General features: G+C 38.7%; 1 protein-coding gene across 1 annotated transcript in view; it reads right to left on the bottom strand.

Annotated features, from left to right (window-relative positions):
• Positions 1-21,456, bottom strand: part of LOC148007905 (cytochrome P450 2C42-like) — a 98,183-nt gene that overhangs the window by 18,677 nt on the left and 58,050 nt on the right. Inside the window, exons 2-4 of the mRNA XM_087604307.1 lie at positions 8,903-9,079; positions 7,568-7,709; positions 1,000-1,187 (exon numbers count right to left, since the gene is read on the bottom strand). Coding sequence (XP_087460433.1) covers positions 1,000-1,187; positions 7,568-7,709; positions 8,903-9,079 — 507 coding nt within the window. The remainder of the gene's footprint in view (positions 1-999; positions 1,188-7,567; positions 7,710-8,902; positions 9,080-21,456) is intronic.

Raw genomic sequence — 21,456 nt, 5'->3', positions numbered from 1 at the left:
TTTCATAGTCAAGACAACTGGGGAAAAAAACTAAAGAGATGACAGACTTAGAAACTTCGTGATTTTCTAGGAACTTCAGTCAGAGACATCAGTTTACTTGAGTATAAACATTGAAACTGCAAAACTGATCAGATGACTCACATAAATGGGATATTCATAAGATGCCAATGAGCTATACCATAGGTTTTATTAAGTACAAAAGAGCAGAACTCCTGTAATGGGGAGATCTAAATATCACCTTAAGACAAGATGTAGGCATATCCACTAACAGCATAGTTAACATGCTCCAGCCCACCTTACAACATGAGAACCCTGTAGTATCTCATTTGTCCATTTTTCTGCCAAAGCTTTAACTGGTAGCAAACTATTAAAGGACAATGACATGCAAGCCAACCCTGAAACAGAGGACATAATTATATGAACTGGAATATTTAATAGGTCAATATATGAATTATGCTAAATGTACCTATATTCTTCTTGGCATTCTGATAAAATCATAGAAGAATCTTCACAGAGACCTATAATCTGAACTTTAAATTTTATTTGAAATGTGAATAGCCAAGATAAATTTGGAAGTCCTACAGAGCCAAAAACTAAGACTTGATCTAAAAATTTACTCTCCAGCTCTTACTGGAAATAGCATAAAGTTTATCCAGGTTCCATACTTAAATTGTTTGTTATTATGGGGACAGAAAACTGCAATCAACCACTGAGTAAATTCTTAAGAATTCTAGGACAGTCTGATTTTGAATATGCTATCTGTACTTTGGTTGGCTTAATCACCTAAACTCCTTGAAGGTATATATATATATATATATATATATATATATATATATATATATACATATATATATATATACATATATATATATATATTCTTTCTCTTTAACATTGATAATCTGAAATTGCAAGATCCAATATCTTGGACCAATGATCTAATGTCACTCACTCATTTGAGATCAAGACCATTAAGGCACAGTGTAGAAGAAGGAAGCTTACCTTGGGAATGAAATAATCTCTGAATTTCATGTCACAGGTCAGTGCATGGGGAAGGCTGGTGGGAAGGAGGTCAATGTATCGCTGTATCTCATGCAATACAGCATCAGTGTAGGGCATGTGATGCCTGTCCTGCATGCAAGGGCTCCTGTGTCTGCCAATCACATGGTCAATCTCTTCCTGGACTTTGGCTGTTTCAAGACAGTGAAAAATGACAGAAATGGAAAGAAGTGGCACACTGGTCACAACTCAGGGTTGCTTGCAGGATGCTAGATGAGCGTGCCTGGCAATGTTTTGAAAACATGATATATGCTAATGAAGTGACAGTTGCTATGATATAAATACTAACATTCAATATATTAGGTGTCACACTATATAACCCTTATGTATAAATTAGCATACTTAAATTTGATATTGATTTCAAACAATGAAAAGAACATTAATTCGAGAAAAATAGCTTTTATAGAAGAAAGCTATTAAACAACTATGTTTATACCAAAACAATATAATACATTTAAAACTCATTTTAATGGCATTGTGTGAATGTTTTTACGAAATTTCCAAAGGTATGTAAGACTGTGTAATTTGCTGAATATGGCCGCATTCTAACAATTTCTCTTGAAATTTATGTTTATATGTAATGACTATTTCATTCTTATCTATCATTGGAGAAATTTAATTCTTCATGTGGGAATTGGGGTTTCATATTTTGTAGATGTGTTAAATATAAACAAATTTCCCTGAGTCTAATTCTCATAGGGCAACTGTGTTCTATTCATTGGTTAAATCTTTGTTACTACATAAAATCTGTGCCCTACCACCACCAGAAAGCATGCAGGAGCTGAACCTAGAGCACCCCCATGCATTTTTAGCAAATTTACAAGTTGGTCTTCATATAGGGCCCTTAACAAGTGAAATGGAGGGGTGTTTTGGTATTGGTCCTTGTCACTGGAACCCCTTCTCCCTACCTGGACTGCTTGGTTGTGCCTCAGTGGAAAAGGGTATGCCTAGTCTTGCTGGGACTAGATTCCCCAGAGTGGAGTGGGACCCCAGGGGACTCCTCTTTTCTGAGGAGAAGGGGATGGACCAATTGGGGAGGCACTTACAAAAATGGGACTGGGAAGAGAAGAGGGAGGAGAGGAGAATCCGTGCCTGTTAAGAAAACAATGACTATTTTCATTGTTGATGATACCTTGGACTTAACTCTATTTCTCTTTATCAGTTTAGATTTTTTTCATTTTATTGGAATTATTTTGAAATACTCAAGTAGATGTTTCAAAGTTCAACTGAAACATGTCCAATTATATGTTTTATATTATCAACCACTTATTTCTGCTTACTTCCTTGTGCTCTTCTCACATTTTTATTATCCATCAGTTGTTCCGAAATGATCAGTGAGTTTTTAGGTGTGATGCCCAGCAGCCTCCTTTACATTTCAATCTCCCCATGAGTACTCCAAATTCCTGTAGCCCATTACTTCTTATGACTTTGTGTCAGATATCAGAAATGAAAAGAAAGACATAATGACGGAATCTGATGAAATTTTTAAAAAATCAGATCCTCCTACAAAAGCCTATATCCAACAAAACTGGAAAATCTAGAGAAATTTTACAATTTGATGGACAAATACCAGGTGCTAAAGTTAAATCAGGATCAGATAAACCATCTAAACAACCCCATCACTACTAAAGAAATAGAGGCAGTTATTAAGTCTCCCAACCAAAAAGAGCCCAGGACCAGATGGGATTAGTGCAGAATTCTGTCAGACTTTCATAGAAGACCTCATACAATACTGTTCAAAGTATTCCACAAAAAGAATTTCTTTTCTGGTCCCACCTATTTGGAGTTCTGTAGGCTTCTTTTCTGTTTATGGGTATCTCTTTTTTAGGTTAGGGAAGTTTTCATCTATCATTTTGTTGAAGATATTTACTGGGCCTTTAGGTTGGGAAACTTCACTATCTTCTATACCTATTATAATGAGGTTTGGTCTTCTCATTGTGTCCTGAATATTTTCGGTTAGGAGATTTTTACATTTTATATTTTCTTTGATGTTTGTGTCAGTGTTTTCTATGGTATCTTCTTCCCCTGATATTCTCTGTTCTGTCTCTTGTATTTGTTGATGATGCTTGCCATCTATGTCTCCTGATCTCTTCCCTATGTTTTCTATCTCTAGGTTGTCTCCCTTTGTGATTTCTTTATTGCTTCTATTTCCACTTTTAGATCATGGAATGTTTTGTTCAATTTTTTTACCTGTTTGGTTGTTTTTTTTTTGTAATTCCTTAAGAGATTTTTGTATTTCCTCTTTAAGGTCTTCTACTTTTTCATCTGTATTCTCATGATGTCTTTAAGGGAGTTACTTATGTACTTCTTAAAGTCCTCTATCATTATCATTAGATGTGATTTTTAAATCCAAATCTTGCTTTTCTGTTTTGTTTGGGTATCCAGAACTTTCTGGGTTAGGAGTATTGGGTTCTGGTGATGTCAAGTAGTCTTGGTTTCTGTTGCTTAAGTTCCTGTGCTAGCCTCTCACCATAAGGGTGTCTCTGGTGTTAGCTTGTCTTGATGTCTCTGACAGTGGCTTGACATTCCTGTAAACCTATGTTTCAGCACACCTGGAGTCCTGCTTTCTCCTAGTGAAATATGGGTACAGAGAGCTGTGCAGCTGGGTCAGCTCTGGGCCCAGGTAGAAACTGGAAGTGTCCTGTCCGAGACTGCTCCTAAATTTGTGTATCCTGAATCCCCCAGGCAGCTGCTCAGAGAAAAAGAGTTAGTCTAACCTCTGTTCTCAGGTGTGTCAGTGCTCCTGGAGACTGGTTTACAGCTCCCGGCACTGGCAGGGAATGGAAAGATCCTCTCCCTGACTGCTCCTAGGTTCCAGTGTCCAGAGGGCTCTAGGCGGGTTCCTCTTGGGGCCAGGAATGTGAGCAGAAGTAGTGGTCTCCCCTGAGCTCCCCTGAGGATTGTCCACATTTCTGAGTGTCCACCTCTCTCCCCCACCAGGTTTGGGTACAGAGAGCTGTGGGCCCAAGTGAGCTCCTTCATTGGTCAATTTTAGTAAGCAATCTCAACTCCTCTGAACTTAAAAGTATTAATTCAGCTTTGAAATTATCATCACCAAAGATCTCCCACCCTGCTGCAGACACATCTTATTTCAGATCTCTAACTGTGCCTGGAAGTAGATCCTGTGCTCCAGCTCTACCCACACACACCCAGAGACAGTTTGACTCCCAGGATTTCTGTCACCTCCAGGCTCACAGGTGTGTCCTCTACTCCCTAATCCCTGGTCTAGCGGGGGCCCCCCACCAAGGGCCCAGAGGAAGCAGAACCTCCCACCTTGCCAGAGATACAAATACCTTACAATTTGAATCTGTGCTGGGAAGCATATCCTGTACTCCACTTGATCCCCACCCTGCCCAAACCTAGAGAAAGCTTGATTCCCAGGATTTCTGACACCCCCAGGCACACAGGTGAGTCCTTTGCCATACCCCAATACCTAACATAACTGAGAACTCCTCCAAGGCTCAGAGGATGCAAGATCTCCTGCCCTACTAGAGACATGTACAACTGGGAGCAGATCTTGTGCTACAATCCCCTTCTGCACATTGTCAACATCCAGAGACAGCTTGACTCTCAGGACTTCTGATACAGTCAAGCACACAGATCAGTCTCTCTAGATTCCCTTCCATACCTAAAGACAATCTGACCCCAAAAAGCACAGTATAACCAGGCTCAAAGGCAAAACAGGCTTCAGTCAGAGACAGCAAGGCCACTTAATATCTGAGACAACCAAATGATGAAAGACAAGCACAAGAATATAAGAAACAGAAACCAATGTTATGTGGCAACATCAAAACCCAATTCTTCCACCACAGCAAGCCCTGGATACCATAACCCACCTGAAAAGCAAGATTCTGATCTAAAATCCCATCTCCTGAAGATGATAGAGGACCTAATGGAGGAAATAAATAGCTCCCTTAAATAAATACAAGAGAAGACAGGTAAACAGGTAGAACCCCTTAAAGAAGAAACACATAAATGCCATAAATAAATACAGAAAAACACAATCAAATAAGTGAAGGAATTGAACAAAATTGTGCAGGATCTAAAAATGGAAATAGCAACAATAAAAAAATCACAAAGGGAGACAATCCTGGAGACAGAAAACCTAGGAAAGAGGACAGAAATCACAGATACAAGCATCACCAGCAGGATACAAGAGATAGAATCTAAAGAGAATCTAAAGTGTAGAAGGTAGCAAAGAAGATATTGACACAACAGTACCAGGCAAAGGGCAAAAAAGCTCCTAGCCCAAAACATCCAAGAAATTTAGGATGAAAAGACCAAACCGAAGAATAATAGGAATAGAAGAGAGTGAAGATTCCCAACACAGAAGGTGAGTAAACAACTTCAAGAAAATCATAGAAGATATCTTCCCTAACTAAAGAAAGAGATGCCCATAAACATACAAGAAATCTACAGAAACCCAAATAGATTGGATGAGAAAAGAAGTTCCTCTGGTCACATAGTAATCAAAACACCAACTGCACAAAACAAAGAATATTAAATCTGGTAAGGATAAAAGGCCAAGTAACATATAAAGGCAGATGTCTCACAATTACACCATACTTTTCAACAGATACACTAAAAGCCAGAAGGTCTTGAACAGATGTCATACAGACCCAAAGAGAACAAAAATGCCAGCCCAGCCTACCATATCCAGCAAAACACTCAATTACCATAGAAGAAGAAACCATGACAAAACCAAATTTGAACAATATCTTTCCACCAATCCAGCCCTACAAGGGATGACAGAAAAAAAATCCCAACACAGGGAGGGAAATTGCACCCAAGAAAAAACAAGAAATTAATCTTCTGTCAAAAAAAAAAAAAACAAAAGAAGAGAACCACACAAACAATAAAACCTCCTCTAACAACAAAAATATCAGAAGCAACAATCATTGGTAGTGAATATCTCTCAATAGCAATGGGCTCAATTCCCCAATAAAAAGACGTACACTAGCATACTGGTTACATAAATAGGACCAAGCATTTTGTACATACAGGAAACAATTCTCAGTGATAAAGACAGATACTACCTTAGGGTATGAGGCTGGAAAAACTTTCCAACGTTGGAAATGTAAACAAATAAAATAATCAATTAAAAACGGAAGAAAAGAAATAATAATCATCACTTGAGTGGACTTGTGGCAAAATTGCAAAGTTTTTTTCACATGTGTGACATAGTTCAGGTTACTTTCTTACATTTTTTTATTCTCTCTCTCTCTCTCTCTCTCTCTCTCTCTCTCTCTCTCTCTCTCCCTCCCCCCTCTCTCTGACTTTGTATGTGGTGTGTGTGTGTGTAATATGTGTATGCGTGTGCATGCATTCACATGAGGACATGAATGTGGGTATGTGGATGTGCAGTTTTGCATGTGCTGCAGTGTGTGTATGGAGAAAGACCTATGACATCAAGGAGTCCATTCTCTTCTTCCACCATATACCTGGGAGCAAGGAATATAGATTTTCAGCAAGAACCTTTCCTCATTAAGGCTTCTGACTGTTCTTGCTTGTAACTCTTTAAGAAAACTTATAGAGATGTTCTTAAAAGAGAAAATTATAGGGCTATCTTGTTGGGCCTAAGTGAGAGAATTAACCTAATCTGCCAGATATTTGATGTGCCAGGGTTGGGGAAAACCTAGAGGGCCTCACCCTCTCAGAAGAGAATGGGAGAGAGGAGGAACTCTGTGAGGGAAGGGCTGGGAGGGGAGCAGTGTTTGGGTTTGTTAATTGATTAACTACTTAATAAAGATAAGAAAAATGGCTGAACGGTTAAGAGCACTTGTTGCTCCTGAAAAGACCTAGATTCATTTCCCATCATTCATACATTGGATCATAACCATGTATAACCTACAGTTCTAGATCTATGATTCCCTCTTCTAACCTCTGTGGGCAATAGGCATGCACATGGTACACAGAAATAAATATAGGCAAAACATTCATATACATAGAAAATTTTTAATTTAAAAATTTATAGTTCCTCAATAATTTGTTCTTTGTTAAATAATATTTTAGGGAAGCAGATTTCTAAAATAACAGATGTGGAGACTTTTTTAGAAAGTCTGCCTAAAAGGAGACGTCCTCTCATTAAATTCTAAAACTGATATTTATTTTCTGTAAAAAAAAGTTTCTATAACAAGAAAAGAATTATAAGAATAAGTAAAAATACCTTCGAGAATGGATCTGCTATTCAGTATAGCTTTTTCCTATTTAAACTAACTTGTATCTTTAAAACAATTTGTATGAACACAATCACTTGCTATGAAATCTATGCACTAAATCTGGACTTTAGAAATCTTTATTTTTTTCTCCTGCCTTGTGTCTTCACTTTTATACAGCATCCTCCTCTGCTATGGACTAAGATATCTCACTTCAGTCCTACTGGAAAATATAGCAGATTGTAGTTCTGCAAAAGATTAAATTGTGAGGCTTCTCTTAGACAAGCAAAATGAAGAACTCAGGGGCATCTTCTAATTTCTTTCTGAAACCACTTGCTTCCCACCTATGTCCTTACCTGTCACTTCTGGATACTTGAGCAGGAGCAGCAGAGAGTACCTCAGGGTTGTACTAGTTGTCTCTGTCCCAGCAGCAAAGAGATCAGATGCTGTGAAGATCAAGTTCTCACAAGTAAACTCTGTCTTTGGGTTGTGTTTTTCCTAGGAACAGTTTGACTGTGTTATCCAACAAATAATTTGTCAATGTGCATATTAGAGTGAATAAAATTACTTATACATGGAAAGTTTGACCTGACAGACCTTACAGAGTTTAGCAAACGAAGAAACTGACCTGCGTTCAGGAGATATGTACACTCCCTGCCCTATCTTCCAATCTTACACCAAGTTTCTTGTGTGGAAAATTTTTCATGAGACTCTTTAGTCAGCTGAGACATGAAGCCTACTGCATTCCCAAAAATAGATAAACAAAAGAAATGGTCCCCATTTCCTTTTTGTAAAAAACAGGTTTTACTCATAACATACATAAGGATAAAAAGCAGATGTCCTGTGATATGGGAGCTAGTCATGACGATAAAGGTCTCAATTGTAAATGTAGTAAAGAAAACTGGAAGGTCACTGACTCATCAGGTAAGTATACTGCTTGAATAAGAAAGAAAATCCATTACACAGCAAGCATAAGTGTATATGTCGGTGGATCAGAATGGAGAGCTAACAAAACAAAGACCAACAAAGACATTTATGGTGAGTTCCAACAGAATTAAATGGAAACAAGTGGCTTTTCAACAAAATGAAGCCATGAGAGAAGCATTTATTCATATAGGTGCCTTAAAATTAATCTATAATTCCATATCCATGTAAATTCAGTTGAAGTTACACAGTTAAGAAACCTTTCATCCTTAGTACTAATGATTTACTTCTCATGCTACAACGTACACCTTAGATTCCATCTGAAAGCCCTTCACCCATACACAGCTAATATTATAAGATTTGGTATCTTAAAATTCCACCTGCAGATGTTGTAGTTAGTCTGCCTATCTTGAACTGCTTTTCTAAGTTTTGATATATTGTCTACAAAGACAGTATTCATCTCTATTATATGACATGACATTTTCTGAGAATTTTGGAAATATATCCATTTTATGGACACATTGCATCCTATGAATCTTTATTAAGGTTATTTTTGTCTACAAAATACGGCCAATATAATCAAATTACTGAACTTTGTAATGTCTGGAATGTTTACTGAAAATTCATATACACATTAGGCACATAAAGTGCTTGTCAAAAATTGCCAGTCTGAACCATTTAAATGTCCCTGTAAACACAGACAATTCATGGAACAAAAAATGCTCAAGCAGTCACATAACTAAATTGGAGTTTTATTAACATTTTACCTGTTCCATTTTGATCAGGAAACAATCAATAAAGTCCCGAGGATTGTTAATATCCAGTGACTCTTTGTGCTGTATTACTTTGGCCAAAAAGTAATGTTTTGCAAAGGCAAATTTTTTAAGTAATTTTCTGTGTCTTCCTGGTAAATAATCAATGATAGCAGGAAAATTATCGCAAATCTACAAAAGAAAATGATAGAAGTTTAAAACACAGAATGCATGTATGTGCAACTTATAGTACAGTATATCTTGGACAGGAAAAGTAAATACAAATATAAATAATGTTATCCACCCTGATAAGTAAATTTATGCTTTACATAGAAATTTTTGCTTGTAAAAATGTCTAAAAAAGACTTTTAGTAGGGAGTCTTCTGGTATCCATCTGCACCCCAGAGTTAACACTGTGGCACAACTCTGCAGACACAAACGCCTCCCAGAGAGCTGGTCTCTCAGGAGTGTTTTGCTCCTAAGTTCACATGTTAGACAAATATTTTGCTACAAAAAATGGCACAAGAATGACCAACTAGGAGACCACACAGATCAGGAACCACAGAGTAACTGAGGTAAGGCTCTTCCTACCCTCCATCAGCAAGGTAAAAGAGTAAATCTCAGGTGCAAAATTTTCATAGAAAACATTGACACAACAGTCAAAGAAAATGCAAAATGTAAAGAGCTCCTAACCCAAAACATCCAGAAAATCCAGGAAACAACGAGAAGACCAAACCTAATTATAATAGGTATAGAAGACAGTGAAGATTCCTAACTTAAAGGGCCAGTAAATATCTTGAACAAAATGATAGAAGAAAATGTCCCTAACCTTAAGAAAGAGATGCCCATGAACATACAAGAGGACTAAAGAAAGCCAAACAGGTTGAACCAGAAAATAATACCTTACTCTCACATAATAATCTAACCACCAAATGCAAAAAAAAATTAAAAGCAGTAAGGGAAAAGGAGTCACTTGTCATATAAATACAGACATGTTAGAAATACAACATAATTCTTACCAGAGATTCTAAAAGCCAGAAGATCCTGGACAGATGTCACACAGAACCTAATAGAACACAAATACCAACCAAGGCAAAATTCTCAATTAACATGAATGAGGAAACCAAGATATTCCATGGCAAAACAAAATTTACACAATATCTTTACACAAATTCATCCCTACAAAGAATAATAGTGTTGGGAGCGGCTAAAGATGACACTGACATCTAGTGGTCGTATGTGGTATTACACCCATTATAGCCATGTCTTTTGCCTTCCTCTTGCATTTACAAGGCCAGGGTGATATGCATGCTAATAAGGTATCTCATACTCCACCAATCCCCAGAGGACAAGTTTACAGCCACTCTCTGTCTTGTATTTAAGGTGAGTGCCTTTGTTCCCCGGAGTCTCCCGTATCAAGAATAAGGTGTTCCTGCAATAAAGGCTGTTGAGAAGAATCCAACGGTATTGCATCTTCCTTGCTGGTCGAGGTGGGAGCTTCAAATAGATTGAAAAACTCCAACAAAAGCAGGGAAACTACATGCTAGGAAAGGCACGAAAGTAAAGTTCTTTCAAAAAACCCAAAAAAGCACAATTCCTTCCTCCCAAAACCCGTGGGAGAGAGAGCTCACCAGCCAGATAGGTGGGAACTCCTGAGATTGCAGTGCAGGAGAGACTTCCAGTACTGCCCACCCTTGCCCACATCCCTGGTACAAGAGGAAACTGTATAGGGCCTCTGGGAACAGTAAGATAGGGTCACTCAACGCTGTGGCCCAGACATCACCCTAATCTGAAGGGACCCAGTCAAACAGCTCCCTGCACCCAAATCCCGTGGGAAGGAGACCTAGAACTTCAGAGGAACAGACATGCATAGGAAGCCAGAGTAGACTACTTTCTGCCTACATTTCTGACACTAGAGGAAAACGCCTAGAACCATCTGGGCCCCCTATGCACAGGGTCCCGAGCAAAGGCAGGGCAGGCCCTTCTGGTTGCTGCCTTCATGGAGAACTGAAACACTGGCTCAGAGAAGCAACTCCAGGCTCAAGACCAGAGGTAAGACCAACTTTTCTGCTCCAAGTGACCAGCCTGGTGGACTCAGGACTCTCAAAGACAAAATGCCTTTGGGACCAGGCACTTCCGGTTTGTAGCTGGGACCCAAACCTCACTGATCCCAGCCCAGAGCTCTCTGCTCCCAAAACCCTTGGGAGGAGAGAGCTCACCACCCAGAAAGGTGGGCACTCCAGAGACTGCAGGGCAGGAGGGAACACCAGTACATCCCACCTTGCCCACATTCCTGGCCCAAGAGGAAACTGTATAGGGCCTCTGGAAAAAGAAGGATAGGGGCACTCAACACTGAAGTCCAGACAGCATCCGGATCTGAAAAGTCCTGGTCAAACAGCTCCCAGTACCCAAAACCCTTGGGAGGGAGAGCTATACTTTCAGAGGGGCAGACATGCCTGGAAAGCCAGAGGAAACTACTCACTGCCCACAATTCTGACTCTGGAGGACAATGCCTGGCACCAACTGTGCCCCGTGTGCACAGGGTCCCAAGTGAAGGTGGGGCAGGACCTTCTGGTGGCTGCCCCCACTGAGAGCTGAAACCAGGTGTGAGAAGTGACACCAGGCTTGAGACCAGAGAAAAGATAAACTTTTCTGCTCACACTGACCTGCCTGGTAGACTCAGGAAACACACCCACAGGAACACGTGAAGACCAGTAGACAGGAAAGACTACACACCTGAAAGCAGAACACTCTGTTCCCATAACTGGCTGAAAGAGAACAGGAAAACAGGTCTACAGCACTCCTGACAAACAGGCCTACAGGACTGTCTAACCACTGTCAGAAATAGCAGAACAAGGTAACACCAGAGACAACGTGATGGCAAGAGGCAAACGCAGGTATCCAAGCAACAGAAATCAAGACTACATGGCATCATCGGAGCTCAATTCTCCCACCAAAGCAAACACTGAATATCCAAACACACCAGAAAAGCAAGATCTAAATTTAAAATCACATTTGATCATGATGATGGACAACTTCAAGAAAGACATGAAGAACTCCCTTAGAGAAATGCAGGAAAACACAAATAAACAAGCAGAAGCCTATAGAGGGGAAATGCAAAAGTCCCTGAAAGAATTACAGGAAAACACAATCAAACAGATGAAGGAAATAAAAATGGATATAGAAGCAATAAAGAAAACACAAAGGGAGACAACCCTGGATATAGAACACCAAAGGAAGAGAAAAGGAGCCATAGATACAAGTATCACCAACAGAATGCAAGAGATAGAAGAGATAATCTCAGGAGCAGAGATTCCATAAAAATAATCAACTCAACTGTCAAAGATAATGTAAAACAGAAAAAGCTACTGGTCCAAAACATACAGCAAATCCAGGACACAATGAGAAGATCAAACCTAAGGATAATAGGTATGGAAGAGAGTGAAGACTCCAAACAAAAAGGACCAGTAAATATCTTCAACAAAATCAAAATCATAGAAGAAAACTTCCCTAACCTAAAGCAAGAGATGCCCATAAACATACAAGAAGCCTACAGAATTCCAAATAGATTGGACCAGAAAAGAAACTCCTCCCATCACATAATAGTCTAAACAGCAAATGCACAAAACAAAGAAAGAATATTAAAAGCAGTAAGGGAAAAAGGTCAAATAGCATATAAAGGCAGACATATCAGAATTACACCAAACTTCTCACCAGAGACTGTGAAAGCCAGAAGATCCTGGATAGATGTCAAATACACCTTAAGAGAGAACAAAAGCCAGCCCAGGTTACTGTATCCAGCAAAACTCTCAATTAACATAGATGGAGAAACCAAGAAATTCCATGACAAAACCAAATTTACACAATATCTTTCTACAAATCCAGCCATACAAACAATAATAAATGGTAAAGCCCAACAGAAGGAGGCAAGCTATACCCTAGAAAAAGCAAGAAACTAATAGTTCTGCAACAAAACAAACAGAACACAAGCACAGAAGCATAATCTCACATCCAAACATGAATAAAACAGGAAGCAACAATCACTATAACTTAATATCTCTCAAAATCAATGGAGTCAATTCCTCAATAAAAAGACACAGATTAACACACTGGATATGCAATGATGACCAAACATTTTGCTGCCTACCAAAAACACACCTCAGAAACAATGATAGACACTACCTCAGAGTAAAAGGCTGGAAAACAACTTTCAAAGAAAATGGTCTGAAGAAGCAAGCTGGAGTAGCCATTCTAATATCGAATAAAATAGACTTTCAACCAAAAGTCATCAAAAAAGATAAGGAAGGACACTTCATATTCATCAAAGGAAAAATCCACCAAGATGAACTCTCAATCCGAAATTTCTATGCTCCAAATACAAGGGCACCTACATACATAAAAGAAACCTTACTAAAGCTCAAAACACACATTGCACCTCATGCAGTAATAGTAGGAGACTTCAACACCCCATTCTCATCAATGGACAGATCAGGGAAATAGAAATTAAACAGAGACATAGACAGACTAAGAGAAATCATGAACCAAATGGACTTAACAGGTGTGTATAGAACATTTTATCCTAAAACAAAAGGATATACCTTCTTCTCACCACCTCATGGTACTTTCTCCAAAATTGACCATATAATCTGTCATAAAAAGGCCTCAACAGATTCAGAAACATATAAATAATCCCATGTGTCCTATCAGACCACCACAGGCTAAAGCTGGTCTTCAATAACAATAAGGAAAGAATGCTCATTTATACATGGAAGTTGAAAATGCTTTACTCGATGATAACCTGGTCAAGGAAGAAATAAAGAAAAAAATTAAAGACGTCTTAGAATTTAATGAAAATGAAGATACAGCATACCCAAACTAATGGGACACAATGAAAGCTGTGCTAAGAGTAAAACTCATAGCTCTGCGTGCCTGCAGAAAGAAACAGGAGAGAGCATATATCAGCAGCTTGACAGCACACTTAAAAGCTCTAGAACAAAAAGAAGCAAATACACACAGGAGGAGTAGAAGGCAGGAAATAATCAAATTCTTCACTCCTTTAAAAAGGGAACAAGAATACCCTTGGCAGGGAACAGGGAGGCAAAGTTTAGAACAGAGGCTGAAGGAACGCCCATTCAGAACCTGCCCCACATGTGGCCCATACATATACAGCCACCCAATTAGACAAGATGGACGAAGGAAAGTAGTGCAGGCTGACAGGAACCAGATATAGATCTCTAACGAGAGACAAAGCCAGAATACATCAAATACATAGGCGACGGACAGCAGCAAACCAAGGAACTGAGAACGGGACCCCCATTGAAGGATTCAGAAGAAGGACTGAGAGAGCTTTAAGGGGCTTGAGACCCTATATGAATATCAATGCCAACCAAACACAGCTTTCAGGGACTAAGCCACTACCCAAAGACTATACATGGAATGACCCTGGGCTCCATCCTCATAGGTAGCAATAGATAATCTAGTAAGGGCACCAGTGGAAGGGGAAGCCCTTTGTCCTGCCAAGACTGAACCCCCAGTGAACAGGATTGTTGGGGGGGCGGTTATGTGGGGAGGATGAGAAGGGAAACACCCATATAGAAGGGGAGGAGGAGGGATTAGGGGGATGTTGGCCTGGAAACCTGGAAATGGAATAACAATTTTAATGTAAATAAGAAATACCCAATTTAATAAAGATGGAAAAAAATGTTAGGTAAAAAAAAAAAGACATAGACTAACAAACTGGATAAGTTAACAGGACCCAGCATTTTGCTCCATAAAAAAAACAAAGCACGGTGAGAAAAACAGACACTATCTCAGAGTAAAAGACTGGAAAATACATTTTCCAAGCAAATGGTCCCCACAAAAAAAGTTGTAGTAGCCATTCTAATATCGAATATGATCGATTTTCAAAGAAAAGTTATTAAAAAAGATAAGGAAGGACATTTCATATTCATCAAAGGAAAAATCCATCAAGCTGAACTCTCAATTCTAGACAACTATTATCCCAATGCAATGGCAACCACATTCATAAAAGAAACTTTACTAAAGATAAAAGAACAGAATGTACCTCAAACAATAATAGTTGGAGACTTCAACATTCCACTCTCACCAATGGATAGATCATGGAAACAGAAATTGAACAGAGATACAGTAAAAGGAACAGAAGTTATGAACCAAATGGTTTTAACAGATACCTATAGAACATTTCATGCTAAAACAAAAGAATATACTTTCTTCTCAGAACATCATAAGACTTTCTCCAAAATTGATCATATAATCAGTCCCAAAACAGGTCTCAACAAATATAAGAAGATTGAAATAGTCCCATGCATTCTATCAGATGACCATGGAATAAGGCTGTTCTTCAACAACAAAATCAACAGAAAGCACACATACACATGGAAGCTGAATACATTATACTCAATGATAACTTAGTCAAAGAAGAAATAAAGAAAATGAAGACTTTTTAGAACTCAATAGAAATGAAGTCACAACATGCCCAAATTTATGGGACACAATGAAAGTAGTGCTAAAAAGAAAACTTATAGCTGTGAGTGCCTCCAAAATGAAACAGGAGAGAACATACAGTAGCAGCTTGACAGCACACCTAAAAGTTCTAGAACAAAAAGAAACAAATACACCCAAGAGGAGTAATGACAGGAAACAATCGAATTCAGGGCTGAAATCAACCGAGTAGAAACAAAATCAACAAAACCAGGAGCTGGTTCTTTGAGAAACTCAACAAGATAGATAAACCCTTAGCCAGACTAATCAGAGAGCACAGAGAGTGTATCCAAATTAACATAATCAGAAATGAAGAGGGAGACAAACAACAGAAACCAAGAAAGTTGAAAAAAAATCAACAGATCCTATTACAAAAGTCTATACTCAACAAAATTGGAAAATCTGGAGGAAATGGAAAATATCCTGGACAGACACCAGTTAAATCAGAATCAGATAAACCATCTAAACACTCCCATAATCCCTAAAGAAATAGAAGCAGTCATTAAAAATATCTCCGGCTTGTTCTCTCTGTTCTTCTCTGCTCTTCCTTGTCTCTTTTCTCCCCATACTCCCTCCCCCTCCCCCATATGCCCATGGCTAGCCTTCTTTCCTCTTCTCTCTTCTTCTCTCATTAAACCTCTCCACATGGAAAAAATAGTCTCCCAATCAAAAAGAAGCCCCAAACCAGATCAGTTTAGTGCAGAATTCTATCAGACCATCAAAGAAGTCCTAATACTAATACTCTCAAATTATTCCATAAAATAGCAACAGAAGAAATACTATTCAATTCATTCCATGAAGCCACAATTACGTTTATAATTAAATGACAACAAAGACCCAACAAAGAAAGAGAAATTTGGACCAATTTCTCTTATGAATAATGATGCAAAAATACTCAATAAAATTCTCACAAATTGAATCGAAGAACACAACAAAATGATCATCCATCATGATCAAGTAGGCTTCATTCCAGGGACACAGGGATAGTTCAATATACAGAAATCCATTAATGTGATCCACTATAAAACAAACTCAAAAAAAAAATACTATATGATCCTTTCATTAACTGCTGAGAAAGCATTTGACAAAATTCAACACTCCATCATGATAAAAGTCTTGGAAAGATAAAGAATTCAAGGCCCATACCTGAACATAGTAAAAGTAATATACAGCCAATCAGTGGCCAACATCAAGAGAGAAATTTGAAGCCATGCCACTAAAATCAGTGACTAGACAAGGCTGCCTAATCTCTCCCTACCTATTTAATATAGCACTTGAAGTCCTACCCAGAGAAATTATACAACAAAAAGAAATCAAAGGGATGCAGATTAGAAAAGTAAATGTTAAAATATCAATATTTGCAGATGATATGATAATATATGTACGACTCCAAAAATTACACCAGAAACTGTTAAACATGATAAACAACTCCAACAAATTGGCCGGACAAAAGTTGACTCAAATAAAACAGTAGCCTTCCTCTGCTCAAAAGGATAAACAGGCTAAGAAAGAAATGAGGGAAGTGACAGCTTTCACAATAGTCACAAATAATACAAAATACCTGGGTGTGACTCTAACCAAGCAAGTGAAAGATCCTATGACAAAAAACTTCAAGTCTCTGAAGAAAGAAATTGAAGATCTCAGAAACTGAAAAGATCTCCCATGCTCATGGATTGGCAGGATTAATCTAGTAAAAACTGGCACCTTGCTAAAAGCAATCTACAGATTCAAAGCAATCCTCATCAAATTTCCAACTCAATTCTTCATGGAGTAAGAAAGAACAATTTGCAAATATATTTGGAATAACAAAAAAATAAACAAAACAAAAACAAAACCAGATAGCCTCTGCCACCTCCACTTTTCTGCTGGGACAGACTGCTAGCTAGACTCCTCCCCAGAAGAGGCTATACCCTGAGACATTCCAAAGGATCCACTGCATTTAACATTTTGTATGAACCCAGCCCCGAAGTCCCACAGATGCTGCTGGGGGCCATTGGATTTGGGGACTCACCATGGCCACAAAACCCAACACGCTTAATACCTATCCCCTTCTAGCTGGTCCTCCCCCCATCCTGGATATTTTTTATTTGCCTTCAAATGTTATTCTCTTTCGCTGTTTCCCATCTATAAGCCCCCTATCCCGCCCTCTCCCACTATAAGTGTGTTCCCCCTCTCCAGCCACCCCCTGCCCTCCTCCCTGCCCTGATACTCCCCTACACTTGGAGAAGGAGGGTTCAGCCTTGCAAGGACCAATGGCTTCTCCTTTCATTGTGCCCAACAAGACCATCCTCTGCTACATATAAAGCTGGAGCCATGGTTCGGTTCATGGGTAGTCTTTGAGTAGTGATTTTGTCCCTGGGAGCTCTGATTGGTTGGTATTGTTGTTCTAATGGGGCTGCCAGCCCCTTCAACTCTTTCCACCCTTTCTCTAACTCCTCCAACGCGGACCCCTTTCTCAGGTCAATGGTTTGCTTCTATCATTCACCTCTGTATTTGTCACGTTCTGACTGAGCTTCTCAGGAGACAGATATGCCAGGCTCCTGTCGGCATGCACTTCGTGGCTTCAGCAATACTGTCTACCATTCCTTCAGTCTCTGCTCCAAACTTTGTCTCCATATCTCCTCCTATGAATATTTTTAAGACAGACAGAAGCATCCAAACTTTGGTCTTCCTTCCTGAGCTTCATGTGGTCTGTGGATTGTATCATAGGTAATTTGAGCTTTTGGGCTAATATTCATTTATCAGTGAGTGCATACCCTGTGTGTTTTTTTGTGATTGGGTTACCTCACTCAGGATATTTTCTAGTTCCATTCATTTGCCTATGAATTTCATTAAGTCATTCTTTTGTTAAATGAGTAGTACTCCATTCTGTAAATGTACCACATTTTATGTATCCATTCCACTGTTCAAGGGCATCTGGGTTCTTTCCACCTTCTGGCTCTTATAAATAAGGTGGCTATGAACAGAGTAGACTATGTGTCCTTGTTGTATGTTTGAGCACCATTTGTGTATATGTCCAGGAGTGGAATAGCTGGGTCCTCAGTAAAATGTCCAATTTTTTGAGAAGGCTCCGCACTAATATCCAGAATGGTTTGACCAGCTTTCAATCCCATCAACAATGGAGGAGTGTTCCTCTTTCTCCACATCCTTGTCAGCATCTGTTGTCACTTGAGTTTTTGACCTTAGCCATTCTGACTGGTCTGAGGTAGAATCTCAGGCTTGTTTTGATTTGCATTTCCATGATGACAAAGGATGTTGAACATTTCCTTACGTATTTCTGAGTCATTAGATGTTCCTCAACAGCGAATATCTTGTTTAGCTCTGTACCCCATTTTTAATAGGGTAATTTGACTCTCTGGAGTCTAAATTCTTGAGATCTTTGTATATATTGAATATTAGCTGTCTATTGGATGTAGGATTGGTAAATATCATTTCCCAATATATTGGTTGCTGTTTTGTTCTAATGACAGTGTCTTTTGCCTTACAGAAGCTTTGCAGTATTATGAGGTCCCATTTGTCAATTCTTGATCTTAGAGCATAAGCCATTGGTGTTTTGTTCAGGATATTTTCCCCTATACCTATGTGTTCAAGGCTCTTCCCAAATTTTTCTTCTATTAGTTTGAGTGTATCTGGTTTTATGTGGATGTCCATAATCTACTTGGACTTAAGATTTGTATATGGAAAAAAGAATGGATCAATTAGTATTCTTCTACATTCTTACCTTCGATTGAACTAGCACCATTTGTTGAAAATGTTATTTTTTCCACTGTATGGTTTGAGCTCCTTTGTCAAATATCAAGTGATCATATGTGTGTGGGTTCATTTCTGGGTCTTCAATTCTATTCCACTGATCTACCTGTCTGTCTAAGAGCAGACATAAGACCAAATTTTCTGCTCCAAGTGACCCACCTAGAACCCTCAGGACAAACAAACCCAGGAGCACTCTGGGGCAAGACCCTACTTGTTTCAGCCTGCACCCAGAGATAAACAGTCCCACAGCTCTTTCTACCCAGATCTGGCTGGAAGAAAACAGGTCTACAGGAGGGTCAAGCCTCTGTCAGAAAGAGCAAGGCCAGCTAACACCAGAGACCACCTAATGGAGAGAAGCAAGGGCAGGAACCTAAGCAACAGAAAGCAAAAGTGCTTAGGATCATCAGAGCCCTGTTACTCCAACAAAGCAAATACTGGATATCCAAACACACCGAAATGGCAATATTTGGATTTAAAATCACATCTCATGATGATGATAGAGGACTTTAAGAAGGACATAAATAACTCCCTTTAAAAAAATTCAGAACAACACAGGTAAACATGTAGAAGCCAAGATGAAACACAAAAATCCCTTAAAAAATTACAGGAAAACACAAGAAAACAGGTGAAGGAATTGAACAAAACCCTCCAGGGTTTAAAAGGGTGAATAGAAACAATAAAAAAATCATGAAGAGAGACAACACTGGAGATTGAAAACTATGAAAGAGATCAGTAGTCATACACACAAGCATCACCAACAGAATACAAGAGATAGAAGAGAGAATCCCAGGGGCAGAAGATAACATAGAAAGCATTGACACAACCGTCAAAGATAATGTAAAATGAAGAAACCTCCTAATCCAAAACATTCAGAAAATCCAGGACACAATGAGAAGATCAAACCTAAAGGTAATAGGTATAGAAGAGAGCTAAGACTCCCAACATAAAGGCTAGTAAATATCTTCAACAAAATGATAGAATATAACTTCCCTAACCTAAAAAAAGAGATGCCCATAAACAAACAAGAAGCATACAGAACTTGAAATAAATTGGACCAGAAAAGAAATTCCTCCTGTCAGATGAAAGTCAAAATACCAAATATACAAAACAAAAGAAGAATATTAAAATCAGGAGGGGAAAAATGTCAAGTAACATATAAAGGCAGAACTATCAGAATTACATTAGACATTAACCAGTGACTATGAAAGCCAGAAGATCCTGGGCAGATATCATACAGACCCTAAGAGAACACAAATCCCAGCCCAGGCTACTGTATCTAACAAAACTCTCAATTAACATAGAACGAAAAACCAAGATATTTCATGATAAACCCATCAATAAACTAAATTCCCTAATAAAAACATAGACTAACAGACCAGATATGTAAAGAGGACCCAACATTTTGCTGCATAGAGAAAACACATCTCAAAGACAGTCACTACCTCAGACTAAAAGGCTGGAAAAAACTTTGCAAGCAAATGGTCTGAAGAAACAAGCTGGGGTAGTCATTTTTTTTAATATTGAATAAAATCAACTTTTAACCAAAAGTTATCAAGAAAGATGAGGAAAGACACTTCATCATCATCGAAGCACATATTTCACCCCACACAATAATAGCAGGAGATTTCAACACCTCACTCCCATTAATGTACAGATCATGGAAACAGAAACTAAACAGAGACATAGAGAAACTAACAGAAGTTATGAACCCAATGGATTTAACAGATATTTATAGAACATTTCATCCTAAAACAAAAGGATATACCTTCTTCTCAGCAACTCATGGTACCTTCTCCAAATTGACCATATAATCGGTCACAAAACAGGCCTCAACAAATACAAGGAGATTGAAATAATCCCATGCATCCTATCAGATCACCACAGACTAAAGCTGGTCTTCAATAACAACAATAAAGACAGAAAGCCAACATGTACTTGGATATTGAACAATGACCTACTCAACGATAACTTGATCAAGAAATAAAGAAAGAAATTAAAGACTTTTGAGAATTTAATGACAATGAAGGCACAACATACGCAAACTTATGGGACACAATGAAAGTATGGCTAAGAGGAAAACTCATAGCTCTGACTGCCTCCAAAAAGAAACAGGAGAGATCATACATTAGCAACTTGACAGCAAATGTAAAAGCTCTAGAACAAAAAGAAGCAAATGCAAGAGGAGTAGAAGGCAGGAAATACTCAAACTCAGGGCTGAAACTGACCAAGTAGAAACAAAAAGGACTACATAAAGAGTAAACAAAGGGGCTGGGGATTTAGCTCAGTGGTAGAGCGCTTACCTAGGAAGCGCAAGGCCC

Source organism: Rattus norvegicus, chromosome 1 (assembly GCF_021556685.1).
Source record: "Rattus norvegicus strain SHRSP/BbbUtx chromosome 1, alternate assembly SHRSP_T2T, whole genome shotgun sequence".
Taxonomy (NCBI): domain Eukaryota; kingdom Metazoa; phylum Chordata; class Mammalia; order Rodentia; family Muridae; genus Rattus; species Rattus norvegicus.
The sequence above is the reverse complement of the archived record's forward strand: the minus strand, read 5'-3'. Positions and strand labels throughout refer to the sequence as shown.